Here is a 24888-nt window from a genome sequence, read left to right on the forward strand (position 1 = left end):
TCACCGAAGAAAAGCCTACTTTTTCTCAACTGCAGTCGCCATCGTACTCTCAGAAAAAAGGTAGGGACCATCTTACTTCCGTTTGATCCAAGTTTCCGTGTTTGTCTCTGGGGTGTTTGAAAGGGCCACTTTGCATCCGCTTCGTCAAATCTTCGACTTCGAACGCTGAATGTCTGAAATTAAAAATAGCAGGAAAGAGAGGTTGCTAAGTGATCGAAAGGGGTCCTTGAACGACAGAGATTTCCGAGCACTTTTTCCTTCCTATATGAAAGCTGGATGGAGTTGGTTTTTGAGGCTGTGTGTATGTTACCTCTAAAGCGTGGGTGCGCACGCGCGTGTGGATATATACTGCCCCTAGGGAATACTGTCAGCTTCTTTGCTAAAGAAAATACGTAAAGGCTTCCCCTTGGTGGACAGGCACTGTGGCATTTGAAGTGGGATCATTCTCCTCAGCTGAGGTTCAGATTTTAAAACTCATTTGACTTTTTCTTGGCACGTCATAGTAAAAGTTTATTTTAGGTAACCAGTAAAATAGTTCCGTGATTTTTTTTGACAGTACTCTAATGTTGATATGTTGGGATTTGTAGATGTTCTTTTTAATAGATTTACTTACCCATGTAAACTGTAAGGAATCTACTTGTAATCATAACAAGCTGTAAGAATATAAAACTCATAAAGAAACTGATACACTCTATCTTGCCATGGTGTCCCTAAAGTTGGACATGTCTGCAATCATGTCAAATGAACTCTGTACGAAACAAAGTGCTATCGCCTTCCAAATATCCAAAATTCAAACAAGTGCAAGGTCCACTTCTTTTAATAGACACTGTGGCTTTCCAATGCTGTTTAATTTTCTATCGGTAGATTCTGTCTCGTATTAGCAAAAACTAAAATAAAAGAGGCAAACTGGCAGTACTCAAGCAGCTGCCAGATAGAAATGCTTTTGAAAATAGCTTAAATTCTAGTGCAAATATCCCAGAAACTCCTTTTTTCTGTGAACAATCCACTGGATATTGCAGAGGAAACCACATGTACAGGTTTCCATAATTTGCAAGAATATAATGCCGTCTGATCTTCAAAGATGAATTTCTCTATGAAATTATCTTAAAAACCTAATGTTGTTTATTTGATTGTGACTCCTATAAAAATTATCATTTGCTTTTCTTAATGCGACTCCACAATTAAAAGTAGCCTGTTCTGAAAAGTATTAAACAAAATTTTAAAGAACAAACTAAAACTAAAACCCCTTTTAGTTTCTACCATATGCTGTATTTGCATTTTCTGTGCTATTCCGTAACTTCCAGATATGAAATATGAAGGGAATTACAGCATAAAACATATTCAGAGTCGTTCATCTGATTTTCATTTAGCTTCACCTCCTCTTGAAAGGCATCAGAAGTTCTCGTTTATTATAAGGGACACCCTACTGCGAATGTTTGAGGTAGACTGTGTGCTTTCTGTTGCATTTAATACTGTACTTAAAAGTAATTTGTCTTTGGAGAGCAGTTAACACTGCCTCATTAGACATGCCTGAATATGCCTTTCCTAATGTTGTAGGATCTCAAGAAAATATTGGTGTGTCTCTGTATTGGGGCATTCCACTATTCTTAAAAGTTCTTGCAAAACTTTACAGGCTTTTACTCTTTCTCCTTTTGTCTTTTCACCGTATTTTCTTCCACCTGTGCCGGAGAATATTTGCTTATAAAACGCTAAACCAGCGAGTCTTTACTAATCAACTTGACTCATGAACCAGAGGCTAAGACACATCGTATGCATATATTGATGTAATTTCTCAAAGCCATATGCCATTGAAAGGCCACTGCCACCTGCCAAACTCACTCAATCAGAGCAGGCAAATATTCTTAAATGCGCCATTATTTACTGTTACAAGTCTTTAAGTAAATCCCAGTAAAACTAAACCCAGCTGTCAACTGTCTCTTAGGACAAAAGGTCGGACCCAACGCGTTTATCCATATTGATCCATTATTGATTTTTGCTGTTGTTGGAGAACATCAGTAGTATCTCCTTAAGGCAAAATTAAGACAATAAACAGGTGTTCAGTGCGGCAGGCCTCATTATTCCAATTGGATTTTTATCTATTTTCATGAAATTCATAATTGCTTCGTCTGTGCTTGTCACTGTCACAACTCTAGACACTCTTCAATAATGCAGCTGTCTTAACTTTTTCATTATTTTTTTAAGGATGGCTTATTCTCTAGCCTTAAGTTGGAGTTTTCTAGTATGTAGAGAATGATCATCACCTTGTTAAAAAAGAAGTGTGTATTAAGTACACATAGATAAAGTAAAGGAAGGCTACAGAACCCAGTGACAAGACTGGTTATCTCGATAACAGTCTTCAGAATGATTTAGTTCTCTTTGTGTTGTTTTTCTATGTTTTTACATTTAGAGCCAAGAGGAGAAAAAGTTCTCAGGCTCCTGAAGCTCTGAGGACCTGAATTAAGGAAGAGTCAGAATGCAGTTCATTGAATCAAACTTAGAATAAAACTTTAAGAAGGGCGGGCAGTATAATTTTCACATTGAGAGGGGCTGAAATGCAGACTTGTGATGTCTGTCAAATTTTCCTATAGTATACGAGAAAAGACATTTTTAGTTTTTAAAAGTTAGGGACAAATAAAAAGAACTCGACCAATCACTAAGAAGATACGAGCTCCTTATTGTTTAATCTTCCAAGTGACCTAGCCATGGTTTGTTATGTTCAAATCAGCCAACACAGCCAGTTCCGCTCCACACTTTCTTCCTGGCCCCAGCTAGGGAGGAAGGGGAGAGTAGGTTTAGAAATCAGACAGAGGGATAGAGAATTGGCAGCCAGGGTGCCGCGACTTCTCCTTCGTGGCAGAGGTTTCAGCAGAGCTATAAGTCGATATCTTTTTTTTTTTTTTTTTTTGGCGGGGCTGCTGGCTGTTTCCACCAGAAATTCCAGTTACATTCCAAAGTCCCCAAAGAGCTTGAGTCTGGCCGCTCTGCGGGCAGCTTGGCCAATTCGCCTCTGGGTCTGTTTCAACAGAATCCTTCCTTGGAGTGTCTGTCCTGTGCAACCCTCCTCCACAGGATTCTCTGCTCAACATTCTCCGTACCACCTTTACAGGAATGGCATGTCCAAAAATGTAGCTAGTGTGTTTGTATCCAAGTTGGTCATCATGTCCAAGAGGGTAAGAATTTCCTGGGTTTGAGCCAGGATCAAAGAGATGGCGCGTGTTTGTCCTGTTCCGTTTGGGGTTTTGACTGCACGTGTCCTTGTTTTACAGCTGCATTCTTACTAGTGCAGAAAGAAATATTCATACCTGAAGCAGAAACTCCACATAGAGCTGTCCTTTCTGTATCTGTTTTCATTGCCCCTCTGCCTCCGGTCAGGAATCGAAGTCTTTTTTCACGTTCTGCAGCTCTGTTGACTGTATGTGAATAATTGTGTAGACATGAGAAATGGATTAGAAACAAGAGTTAAGCCCCAAAGAAATACGGTCTCTAATTAGAATTTCCTTAGCCTCTTTTAAAGTTAAAGAAGGATTGCTATACAGTACATTTGGGGATAGGGCGGTTCCACGGGCTGCCCTGAAAAAAATGTTAGAGGAGAAACAAGTACCCTTAAACCCTAGAATCAACGCTCAGTCCAGTGAGAGACAGGCAGAAAAGGAGAGCAAAAAAGGGAAGATTCATGAGTCCCATTGCCATGAACTTGAATATGAAATGATGACACACTATCTCAACTTCTCTTTCTCAACCCTTCCTTCTCGCCTTCTCCCTCCCTTTGTCTCTTTCCCCTACTATTTCCCCTCTACCTCTCTCTCTCTCTCTCAGTCTTCCTCTTTCTTCCCCAGTCTCTCCCACCCCTACTCTTCCTCCCTAGTTGAATTTGTTTAATTTAAACACATATATGATCCGTCTGCCCAATGAACCAAGTGTTGTAGGCATCATGTCTTTACAATGTAATACTTAAGAGGTTAACGCAACTGCAGACTTTTCTGCAATGCTTGTGCAATCGTAAGGATGCTGATGTAAATGCAGGATTTCACATTGGGCATTGCCACCCATAGACTGTGAAGAGTCAACACCGCTCCAGAAAATAATAGAACCATTTTTTAAAACTACAAAACCCATTTGTGGCATGAAGGTGCCTCTCAGCACCCAGAAATGCACAACAGTCGTTTGCAAACCGAGTCCAAGTGCAGACAAAGCATGAGCTGACTCTTCTTTCTTCTCCTTCCTGAGAATCAGGTACGTGTCTTGTCAAGGCATGTCCTTCAGAGATTGCATTGTGTGCCCATCCTCAGGCACCCACTGCCACTCCTCGAGATGAAAGCTAACAGCAAGAACCCAAGGTCTTATGAGAAACTGAAGTCAGGTGCCGGCAGGCTTGGGAAGGAATGTTGGAGCTGTTTATTTCCTGCATATGGGGTTCACGTCCACCACCTCACATCCCTCCACAAAATCGTTTCCACAAACTCAAAGCTCTTCTCTCAGCTCCCAGCATTCAGGTGCATTCAGCCTGAGGTCCCGTTGCTTCCCGCTCTACCATCTGCTCTGGGCCAGCTTTTAGGACCCCCTTCCTTGTCCTGATACCACCCAGTGCTCACTTAGGCTCTGCGTTCTCCCTTTTCCACACCCTCATGACCAGGGCGCTTCCGTGCGCTGTCCTTGGTACCAGGCTCATCTCAGCGCCCTCTCTACCAGCTGCTTTAGAGAATTTCCTCCGTTCTCCAGGAGACTCCCAGAGTGGTCGTTCACTCCACCCACCCCCATTCCTTGTCTGCAGAAACCGCCCACCACGCCGTCCTGTCCTCTTCTCTGCGTGTCCCCCCTCTTCTCCCCCAGAGCCTCTGCTTCCGGTCACTCGGTGGCAGTTCCTCCCTGCCCTCTCCACCCACCCTCAAACGTTCAGACCCTTTCCATGACCTGTTGGATCAAACACGAACTCCACCACCTCTTCCCTGCCCCAGAGAGTTCCATCTGGATTCTGGTGTCGTGCTTCCTCCCATACGCTCTGTTCCAGAAATCTCAGCCAGTCTCCTCTCTCAGCCATACTGCCCCCCATCCCTGAACCAATGATACTTTTTTCCCAGACACACCCCAGAGTGCGCCCTGCCCTTCTCAGCCTGCATCACTTCAGGTCACTGATTCAGCTCACAGCTCATCAGCCTTTTCTATTTAACCGGCAGCCTATTCTCTCCAAAAGCCCTGCTCCTGACCAGCCCTGACTTCAGAGACAAGTATCCCTTGCGTAATATAACAGTGCTGAATCATTTGTGTAAATCACCAGTTTTTTGTGGTTTTTTTTGCGGTACGCGGGCTTCTCACTGTTGTGGCCCCTCCCGTTGCGGAGCACAGGCTCCGGACGCGCAGGCTCAGCGGCCACGGCTCACGGGCCCAGCCGCTCCGCGGCATGTGGGATCTTCCCGGACCGGGGCACGAACCCGTGTCCCCTGCATCGGCAGGCGGACGCTCAACCACTGCGCCACCAGGGAAGCCCCTTGATTAAATTTTTGACTGGCTAGTTATACCAGTCTTTTCCCCATCTTAGTGATTTGCATCTTCAAGTGGTTTTAGCTCTAATTGTGGATTGAAAGGTTTTGTCAGGTCCTGAGGGTTGGAGTCTATGCGGACAGGGAGAAGGAAGGTTAGTTAGGGACTTCTTGTGTGTGAAACTGTATTATACCCAAGGTTAGCCCTAAAAATGAAATCTTTTAGTTTCAGGAATTCTTGAGTCAGAAGAAATAAGGTAACACTTGCTTTGCCCCCCTTTTCTGCCCTAAGACTTCCAAGATGAAGGAAATCCAGAGTCCTTTGTCATCATGTCCTCTCCCCTTTTCTGGATTAACAACTCTGACCTGGTCCTCCTTCTGCTTCCCTTTCCCTCCTCTGCCCACACCCCGCAGAGCTCTAGAGTTTGAAGACTTGGAACTCGGGTATCTTCACCCCTCAGCCAGCCATAGGGCAAGGTATAGAGCAAAGCTGCTCAGTGATGCCATGCGGGGAGAGCGGAGAGAAGGTGCTGTTCTGAAGAAAGATTTCATGAATGGGAGCCTCTGGGTAGCTCTGCTAGGAATTTGCAGACAGCAGTGGAAGAACACCTTTAAATTTATCACTGCTTCAAGTTTGAACCCCATTTCTTACACACTGGGCCATACATGGTTGTTAAGTAAATGGATGGATAGATGGATGGGTGGGTGGATGAATGGATGGACAGAAGGACACATCTATGGACAGACAAATGGATGGATGGAGATGGACGGATGGATGGATGGATGGATGGAGATGGATGGATGGATGGATGGATGGATATCGTGTTTATCAGAGGGTTAAATATTAATGTGATGCAAAACGTTATCTAGTACCAAGAATTAAATGTAAAAAGAGTCAGGATTAGTATCTTAGGAAAAAGCTAAGCAATGAACTGTTCAAGATTTTTTAACTATATAAAGAAATGACGTCAGAAAGAAGGTGCCAGTGGGAAAAAAAGCTTAAATCAGAAGGGCCTGGGCTGTGGGATGATTTGAAGAAGTTCCGTTAAAATTAGAAAAAAGGGGAGACGCAAGAGGGAAGAGATATGGGAACATATGTATATGTATAACTGATTCACTTTGTTATAAAGCAGAAACTAACACACCATTGTAAAGCAGTTATACTCCAATAAAGATGTTAAAAAAAATTGGAAAAAAAACTAAACTTGCTAATGGTTTAGCTTCTTCCGGGTGTGAAAATATATTCTCATCCGATAGCCTGACCCAAACCACTCAGGGTCCTTAGCACTAACTTCACCATGAATCAGTACCTTTCTGAACTGCCCAAAGGTCTTCCCACCACCAATAACAACCACAGCTCCTTTTAGATGCCAGGACTGGTTGTGCTAGGCAAGTGGTCTGACACAGAAGGAAAGATTAGCCAGGTTGGAAATGGTCTCTGAGCCCAGCTCCTCTCCACTTCTGCTGGACTGACCTGCCTAGGCAGCTCTGTCTCCTTTACACCTGCCACCAAGATCTGCCTTATGTTCTATTCCTAAGGCCTCTGTGTCTGCCAGCGGGACAAAGGAGGGCCCAGTGTTTCTTCTTCTAGGACCTGAGATGCTGTTATAATTCACTCAAAAGAGTTAAACTAGCCAGCCTTCTGATTTTACCCATTCAAGGGAAACCAAGTGAATTGCGTTCAGTGCCAACCAAGAAGCCAAGCTTGCTCCCTGTTGCATGATTTCTAGCGCAAATGCACACAACTTTCCTTCCACATACCAAGTCCCTCTGAGGATCAGATTTTTAAAAATTACTATTACCGATGACACGGATAAACCTTGAAAACATTCTGCTAAGTGAAAAGCCAGTCACAAAAGAATACGTATTGTACCATTCCATTTGTATGAAATGTCGAGAATAGGCAAATCTGTAGAAACAGAAAATAGATTAGTGGTTGCTTCGGGCAGAGCAGCTGGAGGAGGTGGGAGGGCTAGGGAGTGACTTCTAAAGGCACAAGGTTTCTTAGGGGGATGATGAAAATGTTCTAAAATTGATTGTGGTGATGATTTCACAACTCTGTGAATATATTAAAAGCCATTGAATTGTATGGTATGTGAATTAGGTCTTGATAAAGCTCCTAGCAAAAAAGGTAAAAAAATGATGTTAGTAATTTTTTATCATGTCAACTTATTTTATGTGCAAGGTAATACTTAGCAATTAATCAGACATTTCCAAGTGTCCACTAAAAACATCTCCAAGTCCTTTGTTGAACAAACAGATGGGGTTTGCTTTCATAATAATAGGCTGGATAAAGTGACAGCATGGTTTATTAGTCTAAGAAATAACGCATCTGAGAATATAGAAGCTGGGCAAAATACATCATCCTTGCACTATCCCATATAGTCATGGGCCTTACCTGCTTTCGGGCGTGATTAACCACGCTTCTTTAACAGTCACCTGGGACAGCTCGCAGATGCGATTCTCAGGTGAGCAGCCAGGCCTCCAGGATGTGCTTCTCATATTTGTTTCCAGGCAGAACACAATACTGACATTCAATGAGCGTGCACTCCTGGCAGCATGCATGTTCCGTGGCTGGGCGTATTGGCCGGCATGTGACTCATTTGGGGAGCATGAAAAAGCAAAAGGGTGGAGACCCTGAGACAGGAGAGCAAGCAGTGGTTAAGTTCTCTAGGAGAACTGGTTACCATGTGATGTTGTCATGTACGTTCTGTAACCTTAAGAGAATCCCCACCTACCTATTCACTATGTGTGGGGTTTTACTCGCTGGTGACAGTTATTTAATGATGGATAATGGACTTAGGTATAATGATTGATGTATCCTTGCTTGTGGTGACTGTTCTGGGTAAATAAGATGCTACTGAGTTAATACTTTAGAGAAAAGAAAGAGATGGGTGGGGTGCACTAGTGAGATCATGTAAGCAACTGCTACCAACTTAAGTAGATGTTTCTGTAGACGTTTTGATGATTTAACTAAAGACATAGTTAATCACCTATTCATCCACCCACCAAGAAAATAATGGAGGAGAAATAAGAGAACAAAGCAAACCACCCTTCAGACTAGCAGTCAGAAAACAGAAGGAGGGCTTCCCTGGTGGCTCAGTGGTTAAGAATCCACCTGCCAACGCAGGGGACACGGGTTCGAGCCCTGGTCCGGGAAGATCCCACATGCTGCGGAGCAACTAAGCCCGTGTGCCACAACTACTGAGCCTGAGCTCTAGAGCCCACGAGCCACAACTACTGAGCCCACGAGCCACAGCTACTGAGCCCACGTGCCACAGCTACTGAGCCCCTGTGTCACAACTACTGAAGCCTGCGCACCTAGAGCCTGTGCTCTGCAACAAGAGAAGCCACCGCAATGAGAAGCCCACGCACCGCAACAGAGTAGCCCCGCCTGCTGCAACTGGAGAAAGCCCACGTGCAGCAATGAAGACCCAACGCAGACAAAAACAAATAATAAATAAATAAATTTACATTAAAAAAAAAGAAAGCAGGAGCCCATTCCACTCGTACATTGAATTATCACTGGATTCCAGGGTTCACAGGAACTTTAAAGGCCAAACAGTTCAACCATCTACATAAACTGTTGAGCTACAGAGAAGAGAAAACTTCAGTGTCCTACTGCCAACACCAAAGAGTAAAGCAGGCTGGTAGTGGTGAGGTAGGGGGAGAGATGGCAAGGGTCCTGCTTCTTCCTAACTCTAGTGGATATTCTCCAGCCCTCCCAAGGCATGTCCCTCAAGCAACACAGTGTCCAACTGCAGTACAGTTTGTTCCCAAACATGTGATTAGAAGGAAAAGACCTGCAGTTCTCTCTCCCTTCTTTCTGCCATCTGCACCTGAAACCAAGAACTCAGAAGTTTTTACTCTGCTCAACTGTACATAACCTCTAGGTGTAAGAGATCAAGATGTAGCTTTCCTATGCAGATGGTGAACAGGCACGTGAAAAGATGCTCAACATCACTAATCATCAGGGAAATGCAAATCAAAACCACAAGGAGATATCACCTCACACCTGTCAGAATGCCCATCATGAAAAAGAACACAAATAACCAATGTTGGTGAGGATGTAGAGAAAAGGGAACATTTCTACACTGCTGGTGAGAATGTAAATTGGCACAACCATTATGGAGAACAGTATGGAGATCCCTTTAAAAAACTAAAAATAGAGCTACCATATGACCCAGCAATTCCACTCCTGGGTATATACCAGAACAAAACAAAAACACTAATTCGAAAAGATACATGCACCCCAATGTTCATAGCAGCATTATTTGCAATAGCCAAGACATGGAAGCAACCCAAGTGTCCATCAACAGATAAATGGGTGAAGAAGATGTGGTATGTATATACAATGGATTACTACTCAGCTGTAAAAAAGGATGAAAATTTGCCATTTGTAACAACATGGATGGACTTGGAGGGCATTATGCTAAGTGAAATAAGTCAGACAGAGAAAGACAAAAATTGTATGAGATCACTTACATGTGGAATCTAAAAAATACAACAAAGTAGTGAATATAACAAAAAAGAAGCAGACTCAGATACAGAGAACAAACTAGTGATTATCAGTGGGGAGAGGGAAGGGGGAGGGGCACGATGGAGGTCGGGGAGTAAGAGGAACAAACTGTTAGGTATAAAATAAGTTACAGGGATATACTGTACAGCATGGGGAATATAGCCAATATTTTATAACTATAAATGGAGTATAACCTTTAAAAATTGTGAATCACTATATTGTACACCTGTAATTTATATAATATTGTACAGCAACTATACTTCAATAAGAAAATTTAATTTAAAAAACTGTAGTTTCCTGACCACATGGATATGTATATTCCATCTGCCTTTAACAGGAGGTGCATACTTGAATCATTGGATTACTTTGTTATTTAAGTTACTCTGTGGAACTTCCCTGGTGGTCCAGTGGTTAAGACTCTGTACTTCCAAATCAGGGGGCACGGGTTCGATCCCTGGTGGGGGAACTAAGATACCACAGGGCACATGGCGCAGCCAAAAAATAAAAAAAGTTTTAAATTAAAAATAAAAGTTACTTTGTGTTTTATGAGTATGTGTTTCAACGCACACACGAGCATATGTGCACACACAGTCAAACATACTAATCTACGATGTAGAAACTAAAATGCTACAGTGGTTATCTCTGTGGTAGAAAGTTGATAGGTTAGTCTGGTTTTTGCTAATTTATGTCTTTCAGTTCTTCTACAATGAATTGTATTACTTGTGTCATTTTTTATTTTAAAACTCTGGACTTGGGCTTCCCTGGTGGCGCAGTGGTTGAGAGTCTGCCTGCCGATGCAGGGGACATGGGTTCGTGCCCCGGTCCAGGAAGATCCCACATGCCACGGAGGGGCTGGGCCCGTGAGCCATGGCCGCTGAGCCTGCGCGTCCGGAGCCTGTGCTCCGCAACGCGAGAGGCCACAACAGTCAGAGGCCCGCGTACCACGAAAAAAAAAAAAGAAAAGGGCTGCCACTGGGGCAGCACAAGGAGAAATGGAAGCACCCGACCTGGACTCGGGCTGGGGGTGGGCGGGAAGGCATCTCAGAGACTTTCCCCCTTGTGATTTGGACACTGCCCTGTCCCAGTACTGACCTCATTATATGCAGATGATCTGTTATTGTCTGTTTCCCCCAAAACACTGAGAGCTGCCCCAAGAATTAAGACTTAGTCATCTTTAGATCCTTGGCATGTTGTTGCCTGGCACATAGCACCCCCATATATATGTTTATCGAACGGAACCGTCCTCTTTTATCTCCTCGTTTCTTTGTTTTTTTAATAAGAGCTTTATGGGGACATATTTCACATACTATAAAATTCACACATTTAAATGTACAAAATAGGTTCATTCGAAGCAATGGTTTTTCACTCAGTGGTTTTCAATATATTCACAGAGTTGTACAACCTTCAGCACTATGAAATTCCAGAACATTTTCATTACCTTGAAAAAAAACTTTGTACCCTTTAGTGGTCATCCCCCATTCTCCCCTCCCTCCAGGCCTTGGCAACCACTAATCTAATTTCTGTCTCTAGGAATATGCCTATTCTAGATAGTTCACACAAATGCAAGTATCTAGCTTCTTTCACTGCATGTTTTCAAGGTTCCTCCTTGTTGTACCATGTAACAGTACTTCTTTCCTTTTCCTGGCTGAATAATAATACTCCATTGTACAAATATACCACATTTTGTTTATCCATTCATGATTGATGGACATTTTAGTTGTTTCTACATTTTGAGTTTTATGAATAATGCTGTGTTGAACCTTCATGTATGAGTTTTTGTACGGATACATGTTTTCACTTCTCTTGGGCATATACCTCAGAGTGGAATTGCTGGGTTGTATGTTACTTTGTGTTTAACCTTTTGAGGAACTGCCAGTGTTGTCTGGTTGTGCTACCATAATAATATCACAAGTTTGCAGAATCCTTTTTTTTAGATGGCCTTATTCATTCTACCTGAAGTTAACTGTCTATTTTTAGAAAAAGACCAACATAACTTATACTGGAGGGCTGGAAGTCAGGAGATCTGGATTTTAGTCTCTGCTGTTAATTTCTAGTGTGAGCCTGAGGGCGGCCAAACCTCTGAAGGCCTGTTCACCTCAACACTACCTGCTCTCCCAGGACCTTTCCAGCTATAAAGTTTTCTGAATTTATTGCATGCTGCCTTGGTTCCAAAGTAGATCAAGTCCCCCAAGAACAAGTTCAGAAATAAGCCTTTTGAAAGAGGCTGTGTTATCCAGAGCACCCCAGGTGTCTCAAATCCCAGCCTCTCTGGATCTCCCAATATAAGCCCAGGCCCAGGGATTCTCAATTCTAGATGTACATTAGAATCACCCAGAGAGCTTTTAGGAAATTCAATACCTATGTTTCCACACCCTAAAGCCATTGAAATAAGATTCTCTGAGGGGATTGGTCTCTCAGATTCAGTATTTTTAAACAGTTGATTCTAAGATTCAATAATTTTAAACAGGGTGATTCTCAGGTCTAATCAGGAATCTATTGTATTACAGTGTTAGGAAGAAGAAAAGAAACTGTTTCCCCAGTTCAGTAATCTAAGTTAGTGATTGGGGTGTGAAAACGGGTACAAATCCTTTCATGAGCAAAGAACGGGTTGCTCTTGAAAGATCTTGTATTTTCTTTTTAATAATTACCCGTAATGTTATGTATAACAAAAATGATAAATCCACTTATAAGTAAATCTTTAAAAAAATCCAGGCCTCTCTGCCACATCCATTGGCTGCAGGAGCCTCCGGGCCTGTTCCCACCTGCACAGCAAGAGTGAGCACACCTGTTTCTAAGGCATTCCGAAATCCCGGGCCTGTTAACTCTGTAAATGTGAACTGAGGTCCTGGGGAAATATAAGATACTGAGAAAGTATATTAGGTCACTTTTTTAAATGTTTTCTTGTTCAATGTTTTCCTTACCTTGTATATTTAAAACTAAATGATCACAAGATGTAAACTGTAAAGCAAAAATTGTATTAAAATGTACAGAACAAGTCAGCCCTGCTTCCTCATCCACCTTCCTCCTTCGGGCTGTGGTGTGTCTTTAACATGATATTGTTTTCTCACACGCTTCTTCTTTCCCTCTTCACAGGCTACATCCCCAGTTACTTAGACAAGGACGAGCTATGTGTCGTGTGTGGTGACAAAGCCACCGGCTACCACTACCGCTGCATCACGTGTGAAGGCTGCAAGGTAACTGCCCCTGGGGCCAGTGAGCCCCGATCCAGCCCCTTCCAGGAGTCCTCCAGAATGCAACCTGAAGTTTAGGTTCCTATTAGAGCCAAATCCCGACATTCATGGCCTGTGTTCATCCTCTTCATTTTGGGGGGCGTATTCAAGAACTGAATTTTCTTTTTCCCCCAAATCAAAAATAACTAGATGAAGTTTTGTGACAGTGTGAGGTCTGCTGTTTTAGACAGGGAGAAAATTGATAAAATGTAAAGAAATTAATAAAAGCCTCCCTTTGAGTTTAAAAATGCATAGATATTTTATAACATGCTATCATCCCATGAAATAACCATTTCTCCTCCTGTTTTATCTCCACTGTTTAAGGAGGCAGAGTTCACTCCAACCACAAGCTAGTTGCCAGTGTCAATCTGAGAGAATTTGCTCACTTTTAAGGGTTCCATTAGGGAATATCTTTGAGGCTACTTAGGTTCAGTTATATTCTGAAATGATCCAAACTGGCTCATGGCATAGCCTGCAGGAAGTAAATTCTGGTCGTCCATCAGCTAATTACACGCTCTCCAGACCCATCTTCAGGAGACACTTGACAAGACACCAGTGATCAACAGTCAGTTTACCTCCCGAAAGTGAACCTGAATTTGCCTACTTACATTTTCATTATCAAAGTGAAGATGAGTTTCTGGCAAACACGTTTTGGTCCGACAGCCTAGCCTAGAAAATAAAGTCCACTGTAAAGGTAAACAGCTGAACCCAGTGCGTTCAGCTAATGTTTTATAAAGGACGTCGTAAGTCAGAGAAAGACTTTAATTTTTTGTTGAATGTTTTATTTACCTTCTGTATTTTAAACTAAATTATCAGAAGATATGAACCCTAGAGCAAAAATCGTATTAATGTTTATAAAACAAGTCTGTCTTTCCCCCTCCGTCACCCACCTCACTCCCTCCTCTCCTTTCCTCCCTCCTACTACCCTCTTTTCTCCTAACCTTTGACCCTAAACCACCAAAATCAACACGTTAGGTCGGTTTCATACTAACCTGTCTCATTTCCCTGGTGGAAGATTTTCCATGCAAACTCCCTACATTTTGTGCACGAAATGAGGAAACTTGTAGCCTACTGATGTGTTGAGATGATCTATCCATTGAAAAGAGGTCATTTTTAAGACCTCAAGGCAAGACTTATTTTGGAATGTGATGTAATATGTTCTCATTCATCCAGGCCCCTTTGATATAGAACTTGTCACCTTTTAACAAAGACTGAGCTAAAGGTTGCTATTACATCTGTGGAAATAATGTCTTAAGGAGTTTAATGGCATTAATTACAAATAAGTTGCAGCTGTTCATTAACTGGGACACTTGCAGACTGTCTCTTGAAAGCCCAATTCTATCGGCTTGCTTTGAAAGTAATAAAACCGCATGAGTTTAGATACTTTCCCTCATTCCAAAAGCTCACTAATTCAAATGGGTCTTTCTTCTAAATTAGCCCCAATTCATAAGGCTTTTACCTACCTGATTATGCAGCGTTGAGATTCTCTCAAATTTTGAATTCTGGGGGAGACTCTAATGACAATTCCATTTATTACTCAACTCCCAAAGTGACTCTAAAGACCAAACGTGCCTTACAGAGGACTTAATGATCATCAGTGATTGACTTAAACAAAGGAGAACCAAGCCTGTTAACCTATTAATACGTGTCTCTGCCTCACGTATGTCTTCATGATGATCAAGAAATCCACTACCCTCTTCTCCCAAGATCACAGGATGTTTGGGGCCTGATTCAACTGAGGTTTACTTAAAAGAATCAGTCATGTAGCAGAAAGCTAGATTTCTCAGCCCTGGTGGCTTTGTCTCGGATCAGAATCCTGTTTCCAGCATAGCCCCAATCATAAAATCAGAAAGTCTTCCTAGGGCGGTTACACAGATCATTTAATGCAAGGACAGAGTGTCTTGGAAAAAGACAAAAGAGGTGGTCAAATGAAACACAGTTTTGAAAAATGGCCAAAGATGAAAAATGTCGCGCTTCACATCTTGTTTACTCAAGCCTGTAATTTGCAAGTATTTCTACCCCATACTCCGTAGTGTGTAGCGGGAGAATCTTTTTTGCCAGTTTCTGCCCTGAAGACAGTGGTAATCTTTTGGAGATGTTTCATCTGTTGTGATGGGCCAGTTTTCATGCATCTTTTGTAGAAAGAATGTTGATACTGCCCCGAGTAAATCACTTTTTAAAGAGAGACTCTAAGCTTTTTTAACAGTTGCCCGAATATTGAACTAGGAGGGAGACGGTTCCTTGTAGCACTGATTAGTGCATCATTTTGGACCACTAAGGAACGGATCCAGTTCTTCTCAAAGTGCAGAGAAACGAGTCTGATGTCGATTTATAAAGCAAAACCTCCACTCACCCACAAATCATCGATGAAAGATATGTTCTTATTCAGTCCCTGGGACATCTCTTTCGTCAGCTCACTGCTAAAAAGAGCTTTTTATAAGTAGATTCTGTTAAGTATTTTCTATCCAAGTTCACATTCAAAAATTAATTTTTGTCCCTTTTTAAAATTAAGGGACCTACCATCTTTAACATTTACTCAAATAAAGTGGTCCCTTCATGTGGGAAAATATGCTTTTAGCATAGCTTAGGGAAGGCCAACGTCTTAAAAGGGATTTGGTCCATGAAGTGTCCGAGAAGAGTCAGCAAGGTAAGCCACAGAAAAGATGGCAGGCACTATGAATAGCAAAGCCTGCTACCTCAACATTTTTTCCAAATAAGCTAAGCGTAAGTTATTTCATTCATTCCTTGTAAAAGCTGAGAGTAGCCTTTTTGGAGAAATGAACGTTACCTCTGCATCTGGTATATCACCTGTTCCCACCTTCCTGTTGTCTTACTCCCCGGTAGGCTCCCGCCACCCAGAACACAAGCCAGCGTGAGCAGATGGGGGAGAAAAGGTCTCCCAACTCCACAGTAATGATTTCCCATCTTCAGAGCAGCAGTCAGCCTGCTCGCTGGAGGCCCCGGACTTAGGTCGCTTTGCATCCTCCAGAAAGAGGGTGCTAGACAGTCCCCCCTCCTCCCTGTCTGTGACATATGTCTCCTTGCTAGAATCTCTGAGTTTTTTCTGTCTTTCAAGCAAGTGTAACCCTTGAAGGGTGGATTGGAGAGAGGGGGAGGGGGTAGAGGAGCGGGGACAGCTTGTTTTTCGTTCTGTGCAGGCCCTGACATCCAAGCTTTGGCAGGACCGCCCACCTTGAACACCCGGGAAACACATGTCAGCAGCTGCCCCGTGTGTGCTTTAGGGAATCTTAGGACAGTTCATCGATGTCGTTCAAACTAATGGACTCAGTGTTTAAGGATGCAAAGGCAAATACTATATGACAGTTCTTCTGTTAGGAACTGAGCAACAGTGATATCAGGGGTTGGCAAACGTGCCCCAAAACTAAGTCTGTGAGTTTCAGTTACTGCTGTCATTTTTCCATTTTATTCTGCTATGCCCAGTAGAAAATCCTACCTTGGACCTTTTCATTACAAGGAAGAGCTCCTGTGTCTGAGTGAGGAATATGCAAGTGGTATAAGGACATAAAGCCAGGGCAAGTTAAATGGGATAATTACAATTTGGGTTAGCCTGGATGAACTGGCATTTCCGTCCAATTTATGCAACAAAGTTGGAGGTCCCTTTAAGGTTTAGTGGACAACGTCCTTCAAAATTTGTTGTGCCTTGCTATTCTACTAAACCATAAAACGATGTGGTTATTTTGAGGGGTGGGTGAGAGGGGACTGTTTATAATATGTTCATCTAAAACATTTAAATAATGCAGTAAAATTGGACTCAATCTATATCATGTAAGCCAACTCCTGGGCCCCAGGCCGAGTTCCAGCATGTACTTGCCATGTGATTTGGGGCAAGTGATTTAACCTGTCTAAGGCTTAGCTTTTTAATCCCCACAGTGGAGATATTAAGAATACTGACCTCAGAAGGTTGTGGGAGAGACAGAGGCCCTGGCACTTGTCTGCAGCACTTTGCAGTGCACCCCTCACAATACATGCTTTCTGCAGTTATAAATTCCTACCAGACTTGAGTATCATGTCCAGAAAGGTTCTCATATGACACAGCCTTGAGGATGTTATGTAAGTCACCAAAGCCTGGAACTGCATTGTATTCTCAGGTGGCCCTCTCCCATGCCTTGAGAGAAGAAGAAACATTGAACTTTAGGGCGCATGTCTACAGATATTGGCGAAAAAGGGTGCTAGGAAAGGAAAACGCCAGTGCCATGAGCTATGGGAAAAATTTGGTAAAGAACTTGGAATTTTCTCCTCCCCAAGGACTGTTGTTTCAAGGGCTATCTGAGCTGGTCATGGCCATCTCAAGAGTCGAAAACCAGAATTAAACCAAATCTCTAAAGGCAATTACTGCATCCCTTTAAATACCAAATGATTAATTAATTAATAAAGCATCACAAGTATCCAGCTCTTATTTCTCCAGTATAAAGTACAGCAAACCTCTTCAGAGCTTCATTTAGCAACACAATTATGGCATGAAATAATAATTTATTTATATGACTCATCGTTTAGAAAACATAAACGCGAACATGAGACTTTCCCATCAGCCTTGAGTAAATGCCAAAAAGATAAGAAGAGACTCCGTAGCCTCTGACATCTCCCTCAGATTTAGAATTATTTAGGTTCACTTTGGGCCAACTGCCCTATATTTGAATAGGTCGCGCTAAAGGCCCGTACAGAGGTAAGGTCTAAAACCGTCCATCACAGTCAGGAAGATACAAAATGCTGGAGTCACTTATTTCTCGAAAATATGAAGTGGTTGTCCTGGGTCTTTCTTTTTCATGTAGGGTTTCTTTAGAAGAACCATTCAGAAAAATCTCCATCCATCCTATTCCTGTAAATATGAAGGAAAATGTGTCATAGACAAAGTTACAAGAAATCAGTGCCAGGAATGTCGCTTTAAAAAATGCATCTACGTTGGCATGGCAACAGATTGTAAGTAACCTTCTTCCTTTGCTTCATATTCAAGGAGTGTTGACTGGGGAAAAGGTTGGCTCAAGGAAATCACCCAGGCAGGAGAGAAAGCAGGAACGCATGTGGACAGAGGGAAAGCACGCAGCATTCTCAGGGACCCTCACTCCCAGCCATAGCTGGGCGGTTTCCATCCTACCCTCCCCATCAACTCCTGACTCCGAAGGCATCCAGGTGATGGGTGAGAGACAGAGGTTAAACTGTCCCCATCATGCCTGCAGGACAGTCAGCAGTGCTCTGTCTGCACAGAGGTTACAGATGAGGGGTCTGTCCTTCCACCTCGATAAAGTGTAATTTTCCACACAACATTCATGTGGTGAGAAGCACAAGGACTAATATTTTTTCAAAAGCAGAGACAGGAATTTATTCTGTGGACATTTTTGGAGTCAGGGCACTGGTAGAAAACATCGTGTTCAGAAATTTCTAAAGAATGTGAACTTGAGTGCTATTGCATGACTCATTCTGCAGTTGGTTTTTTTGTTATATTTTTAGCCATAAAAACATTCCAAGCTGAAGTCATCCTACCCAGTTTTCAAAGTGCCACAGCATATGGTGGCGAGATTAGCCGTTGGGGTCTCTTCTCCCCACACTGTGCAAGGGATTTACACCAGTCACTTTAATTAATCTAATTATGAAATGAGAATCGTGTCATTCACAACATGTGGCCTCCCTTCTGCCAGGCATCAGGGTTTCTGGTTTCCACTGGCATAAATTTTTTTGCACATCAATGAAGGAGTCCTACTTTCAGTTTAAAGTAAAAGAAAGAAAAGAAAAAAGAATGCAATGAGGATTTTTCCTTGTGAAGAGGAAATAGTCACAGCTGCATTTATGCGACAAACAGGGTTCTCTCAGCTAGAACGACAACAAAAAATCTCTGGAACGTCCTGGTTTGCCCATTAAAGAAGACAGAAAGAGGAATCTTTTTTTAAAAAAAAAAAAAAAGAGGAGGGTTGTGTCTGGACATGAGGCTGGAAACCCTGGTTTAATCCTTCACCTCTGGCTGAGTTATTTGTCTTGATCTTTGAAAGGCTTTTAGCGGTTGCCAACAAAATGCCTGCTAAGGTTCTATGGAAATGAGTGACCTGTTGAATGTCCATTGCACTGTTTTATTAAGAAGTTAAAGAGATGAATGTTGATGAAGTTTAAAAACTCAGTGTTGATCTACACGGGGTGGAAATTTGAGTGCACCTTGCTTGCTTGTGAAGCATTACAAGAGCTCAGGTTTTATCATCAGAAAAGCTGTTGGAGTCCCAGGCCTGCCACTTACTAGCTGTGTGCCCATCCGACTTAACTTCCGGTTTCCTTGTGTGAAGGTATCGCCAGCCCCACAGGTGGTTTTCAGGAATAAATTAGATAACGCACATCCAATGCCACGATCCCTGGCACCAGGGAAGCTTTTGGGGAGTGAGGTTACGAGTGTAGCGCATTCCTTGTCTCCCTTAAGGAGTGAATCATGATGACTTCACAGGGCTCACCCATCCGCCCACATGTCTAAGTGCTCCCCTGACTCTGATGACCCAATCACATCTCCACGATTGGGGTTTCATTCTTCTGTCTGTGGATTTGCCAGGCACTTCTGGTTCTCTTCCTCTGCTACGTTTGCTTTGTTTTCTTTCCCTACCAGGTCGCGGCTTCCTCAAGAAATGGCCCTAGGACAGTGATATTGTAGGACCACAGTCAGGGGTCCTGGGTCTTGCCTTGCCTCTGCCATGAACTTGCTGTGTGACTTTAAGGAAGTCATGATCTCCCTCCTCCTCTGTGAAGGAGGGCGTTGCACTAGATAAGAGCTGAGGACCCTCCATTGGTAAAACCCTATGACTCTGTAGTACGAAACCTGAGTCTTTCCATGCCACTGAGGGCTACTGGGAGTCTGGTGAAATGGTTTCGTTTTGGAAATTAACCACAGAAATATAGGTTTCTTGTTACCTGCTCTTCTTATTTTCCTTTTGCATAAATGATAAAAGTCGTGCCTCTACTTCCTGAGCATGTATAGTGCATTATCACGCTGATACCCTGCAAAGTAGGTATTATTGATCCGATTTTTTTTTAAGATTTTTTTTGATGCAGATCATTTTAAAAGTCTTTATTGAATTTGTTACAATATTGCTTCTGTTTTACGTTTTGGATTTCGGGCCGCGAGGCATGTGGGATCTTAGCTCCCCAACCAGGGATGGAACCTGCAACCTCTGCATTGGAAAGAGAAGTCTTAACCACTAGACTGCCAGGGAAGTCCCTTGATCGGATTTTATATGGGAAGAAATGAAAGCTCAGAGAGCCTCAGTAACCTTCCAAAGGTCACACAGCTAGAATGTGGTAATATAGGGATTCAAACCCGAGTCTTTCTAGATTCCAAAGCCTGGGCTCTTTAATCACCTTTGAGCGTTGACCAGGTAGAGAGAAATGCAAAGTGAGTGCCTGTGAGGCCTGAGCTAGGCCCCGCCATGCTCCAGTCAGCCTTCAGGAAACGAATGAAGAGTTAGACTCCTTTTTCCTTTGAGGAAGGGATCGCCAGCCTCTGTTTACTGCTCAAGAACTTTCTGAACCTGCAGTTCTTCTTAGTAAGAGCCATTTGCGGGGCGAAGGGAAGGAACAGAAACCCTAAGAGTGAATTCAGATGATTGGCTAGACAGACACACCTGTGAACCTGTAGGTAGGATGGGCTTTACCTGTCTCTGGGTCATTCTTATCTAGGGCCCCCCCCCCCTCTGTGGGGCTGAGATGCCCAGTGTCCAGCCCCCATCCCCCCTACCCCACCCCCATCTTTGTTCTAGAAAGCTGGCTAGGCATCCGGAGTTTGGGGCTGGGGCTAGTGGTGGACGATGGCTCTCGTCCGTAGCACTTTGCTGCCAAGGGAGAAGTGACCCAGGGTGACCCCCGCAGGCCCCCTGAGCGGGCTATGCAGCGGCCCGAGCCCCCGCGGGTCTGCCAGGTGTCTGGGGAGTGTCTGTTCTGTGTCCCTCCCCGCCCCCAGTGGTCCTGGACGACAGCAAGCGTCTGGCCAAGAGGAAGCTGATCGAGGAGAACCGGGAGAAAAGGCGGCGGGAGGAGCTGCAGAGATCCATCGGTCACAAGCCCGAGCCCACCGACCAGGAGTGGGAGCTCATCAAGACCGTCACCGAGGCCCACGTGGCCACCAACGCCCAAGGCAGCCACTGGAAGCAGAAGCGGAAGTTCCTGGTAAGGCCCCACCCCTTCCGCTTCCACTTCCACCTCTGCGCGATCCGTTTGGTCCTAAGAATCCAGGATGCTGGTGTCCTCGCTGCATCTGATTGACCGGAGTAGAGTGCAGAGGCGGCATATAAACCCAGGTCTGTCTGACCTTCTCCTGCCTGAGTCACTGAATTCTAATGCACTTATCTCTTTGCTTTTGCTGTTAAGGGCAGCCCTGGATCAACTAATTAGCAAAATTCTTTTCCTGCTAGCTTTCCCTTTTTATACCTATTTCTTCCTTCAGATGCCCATTTATATACATACCTAGTCCCCTAAACTCACTCCAAAATATCCCCTTTAGAATCACCCCTAGAATGAAGTGACTCATATCTCAAGCATATTTTTATGCCAACAGAAGTCAAAATGTTGAGTTTAAAATTATCTCGCGTCCAGGAGGACAGTGGGAATGGGGAGAAGGGATGGGGGGGGGGAGTGTAAAGAAAAACAGGCCTTTCCAGACCCTTGGAATAGCAATGTTTGATGTTTTTATAAAAACTAACCATCGTGAAAGCCCTTCCTTCTATTTCTTCTTTGGACCTCACAACACTTTGGGGTAGGTAGGCTGGAATCACTATCCCCGTTTTGTAGGTACACAAACCAAGCCTTCAGTGTCTCGCCTGAAGGTCACAATGCCAGAAAGTGGCTGGGCCAGGCCCAAAGGCCAACTCACGTCTGTTGTCCCCAGTTCCCAGATGGACCACCCGTCCCACGACCAGCTGGTGTTTGGCCGTCTCGGAGACTGACCCAGCTCTTAGTTTATGACATGAAGCTTTATGAGGACCTCACTCAGTTCCAGCATCGGATGTTCTGTGGGTCTGTTTGTATCTCCCGGGTAGGTGAGGGCACTTCTCATCTGAACAAAGAGATATAGGCTGTCATTGTCTTCACGCCTCAACATCACCACTATAATGGGCTAGCTTTTGGTCTGGTTTGGTTTGGTTGGTTTCATGAAGACGGTATAACAACAACCTTAAAGGAAATTTTTGGAAAGAAAAAGCTTACCCATAATCCACCTGCCCTCCAATAATTACCTTCATTGTTGTTAACGAGCAGCTTCTAACACACTCTGTGGATGGCAGCCACTAACAGTTAAGTTAGGAGACACTTGGATGGCCCTGGCCAAGTGACAGGTACCAGTGTAAGTGCTTTCCAGATATTAACTCCCTATGTCAACCAACCTATGTTGGTAGATGTGGTTAATATCTCCATTTTACAAACGGAGACAAAGGAGATTTACCCTCAATCCCCCAGCTAGTAAGCAGTGGTGATGGACACAGCCCAGCTCCAGGATCCATGCTCTTAACCACCACACTATGCAACATGGTTGAAACGTGTGGTATCTTTTCACCAGGGTGACTGCCAATAAATTCTTTCCTCCCTGTCTTCATGGCCCATTCTCTCCCATGGAGAGGTGGAATGTATTCCTCTCTTCCCTTGAGGCTGGGCTGGGCTGTGATTCCTTGAAGCAATGGATTTGGGCAGAGCGACTTCTAAGGCTGAGTTATAAGAAGGCTTGCAGTTCCGCACTGGTTATGTTGGAGAGGGACGCCATCTGGTCTCTCTGAGGGAAGCCAACTGCCATGTAAAAAAAAGTCCAACTACCTTGAGACCACCATGCTGTGAGGAAGCTCAAGCCAGCCATTTGGAGAGATTCCCAACCAGCCCAGGCACCAGAAATGTGAGTAAGAAAGCCTGCAGGTGACACCAGACTCTGCTGCCATTTCATAAGGGACCCCAAGTGAGAACCACCCAGCTGAGCCCATCAATCCCCAGAACTCTGAGAGACAGTGAAAATTTGTTGTTTTCAGCCACTAAGTTTTGGGGAGGTTTGTTACACAGCAGTAGATAACCAGAATAGAGCCCAGTAAATATCTGTGTAACAAACCATCCAGTTCCATGGGCCCATCCTCAGAAACAGCACAACTAAGCCCTGTGTCTTAGCCACTTGACACATTTACGCACATCCCCTGCAGCAGGGTGACTCTGACTGAGTATTTATGCTCAGGAGAAAAAGTTCACGCTTTTGAGGGGTGAATTATTCCCGCAAGGACATTAAGAATCCTTCATTAGGGACTTTCCTGGTAGTACAGTTGTTAAGACTTCACCTTCCAAAGCAGGGGGTGCGGGTTCAATCCCTGGTCGGGGAGCTAAGATCCCACATGCCCCCCGGCCAAAACACCAAAACGTAAAACAGAAACAATATTGTAACCAATTCAATAAAGTCTTTAAAAATGGTCCACATCAAAAAAATCTCTAAGAAACAAAAAAAACAATCCTTCATTAAAGACAGCTTTGCTACATAGTATCTATGTCCTGAACTGGCTTCTGCACGTTCAGATTTGCATTTCTTGTGTGGCCAATACCACTTCTTTTGCTTACAACACTGCTATGTATATTATTTCATTTATTTTTATGTGATGATTGCCCATCTTGTTCTGGAAAAGAATTTGAGGAGGCCTATTATGTTAATAACAGTGTGGCAATGTCATAAGGGATTAAAAATTATACGTTGTCATAAAAGCTAGAAGTATTCATTTATCTGGAATGGGTAAGTAACTTACTTCCCAAAAGGAGCTCCTTCATCGTTTTTTACCCAAAGACCAGGACTCAAGTCATAAACAGAGATGGGTGGTTGGACCGGGGTTTCAAATCGATACGCCTGTGAAAATGAGTCATTGGCAAGTAAGGAACTTTTGCAAAAGCCATGCAGATTTTCACAGTAATTCTAAAGGCACTCTTTAAAACTACTTCCAAAAACATTTAAGTCATTCTCCAATCCACTCAAATCTCTGATGGTGCAGAAGTGCCGATTCCTGTGTGGTGGACTGAGAGGGGGGCAAGAGGCCGGTGGTGGTGAACAAGGGAAAGCAGAGTCTCTCCACCAAGGCAGCTCACATCTGCGCTGCCAGATGTGGAAGACATTGGATTGGAGTAAACTCCGTACAGGGACAGTATTGGCTGTTGAACACTGTGTTGTTTTTACCCGCCAGAGTTCTTGGACTCCCTAATCAATAGAAATTGATCAGAGGCCAGAAAAGGAATTCAGGCAAGGCTTTATTGGGGTCCCTGCTGCAGCAGGGGGGAGCGAGAACAAGTAGCAGTTGCCCTTGCTAGCTCCCTGGGAGGAGTGGGGGGTGAGCTGGTTCCTTATATGAGGGGAGGGGAGGGGCGGGGCCAGGGGTGGGGCCAGAGGTGTGGCTTAGGTGGTCTGCCCACCCCTTGGTGGTGCTGAGTGCAAGGAGCACGCCCGGTACTGTGCTTTTGCTCCCGGCTCTTCAGAAGTGGCAGGTGGGGTGTTTTTTTTTTTGGTCTTTTTGTTTCGTCTTGTCCATTATTTGCCCCAACTGCACATGTACGCGGTTATTTTTAGTCCCTTATAGTTTTCTTTGTATTTTCTTGTGGGAGGAGACGTTTGTCCGGGTGCGAGCCCTGCAGCCAAGGGTCCCAGGTCCCAGGTCCCAGGTCGCAGCCTGTCTCC

The 24888-nt window shown here is 43.8% G+C and overlaps 1 protein-coding gene across 7 annotated transcripts in view; it reads left to right on the top strand.

Moving 5' to 3' along the window:
* THRB (thyroid hormone receptor beta) overlaps positions 1-24888 on the top strand; it is a 392041-nt gene that overhangs the window by 347318 nt on the left and 19835 nt on the right. For all 7 annotated transcript variants that reach the window (XM_060149528.1, XM_060149532.1, XM_060149527.1 and 4 more), the window contains 3 exons: positions 13090-13190; positions 18017-18164; positions 21172-21377. In XM_060149528.1, coding sequence (XP_060005511.1) covers positions 13090-13190; positions 18017-18164; positions 21172-21377 — 455 coding nt within the window. The remainder of the gene's footprint in view (positions 1-13089; positions 13191-18016; positions 18165-21171; positions 21378-24888) is intronic.

The sequence above is a fragment of the Lagenorhynchus albirostris genome, chromosome 5 (assembly GCF_949774975.1).
Source record: "Lagenorhynchus albirostris chromosome 5, mLagAlb1.1, whole genome shotgun sequence".
NCBI classification, from domain to species: Eukaryota; Metazoa; Chordata; class Mammalia; order Artiodactyla; family Delphinidae; genus Lagenorhynchus; species Lagenorhynchus albirostris.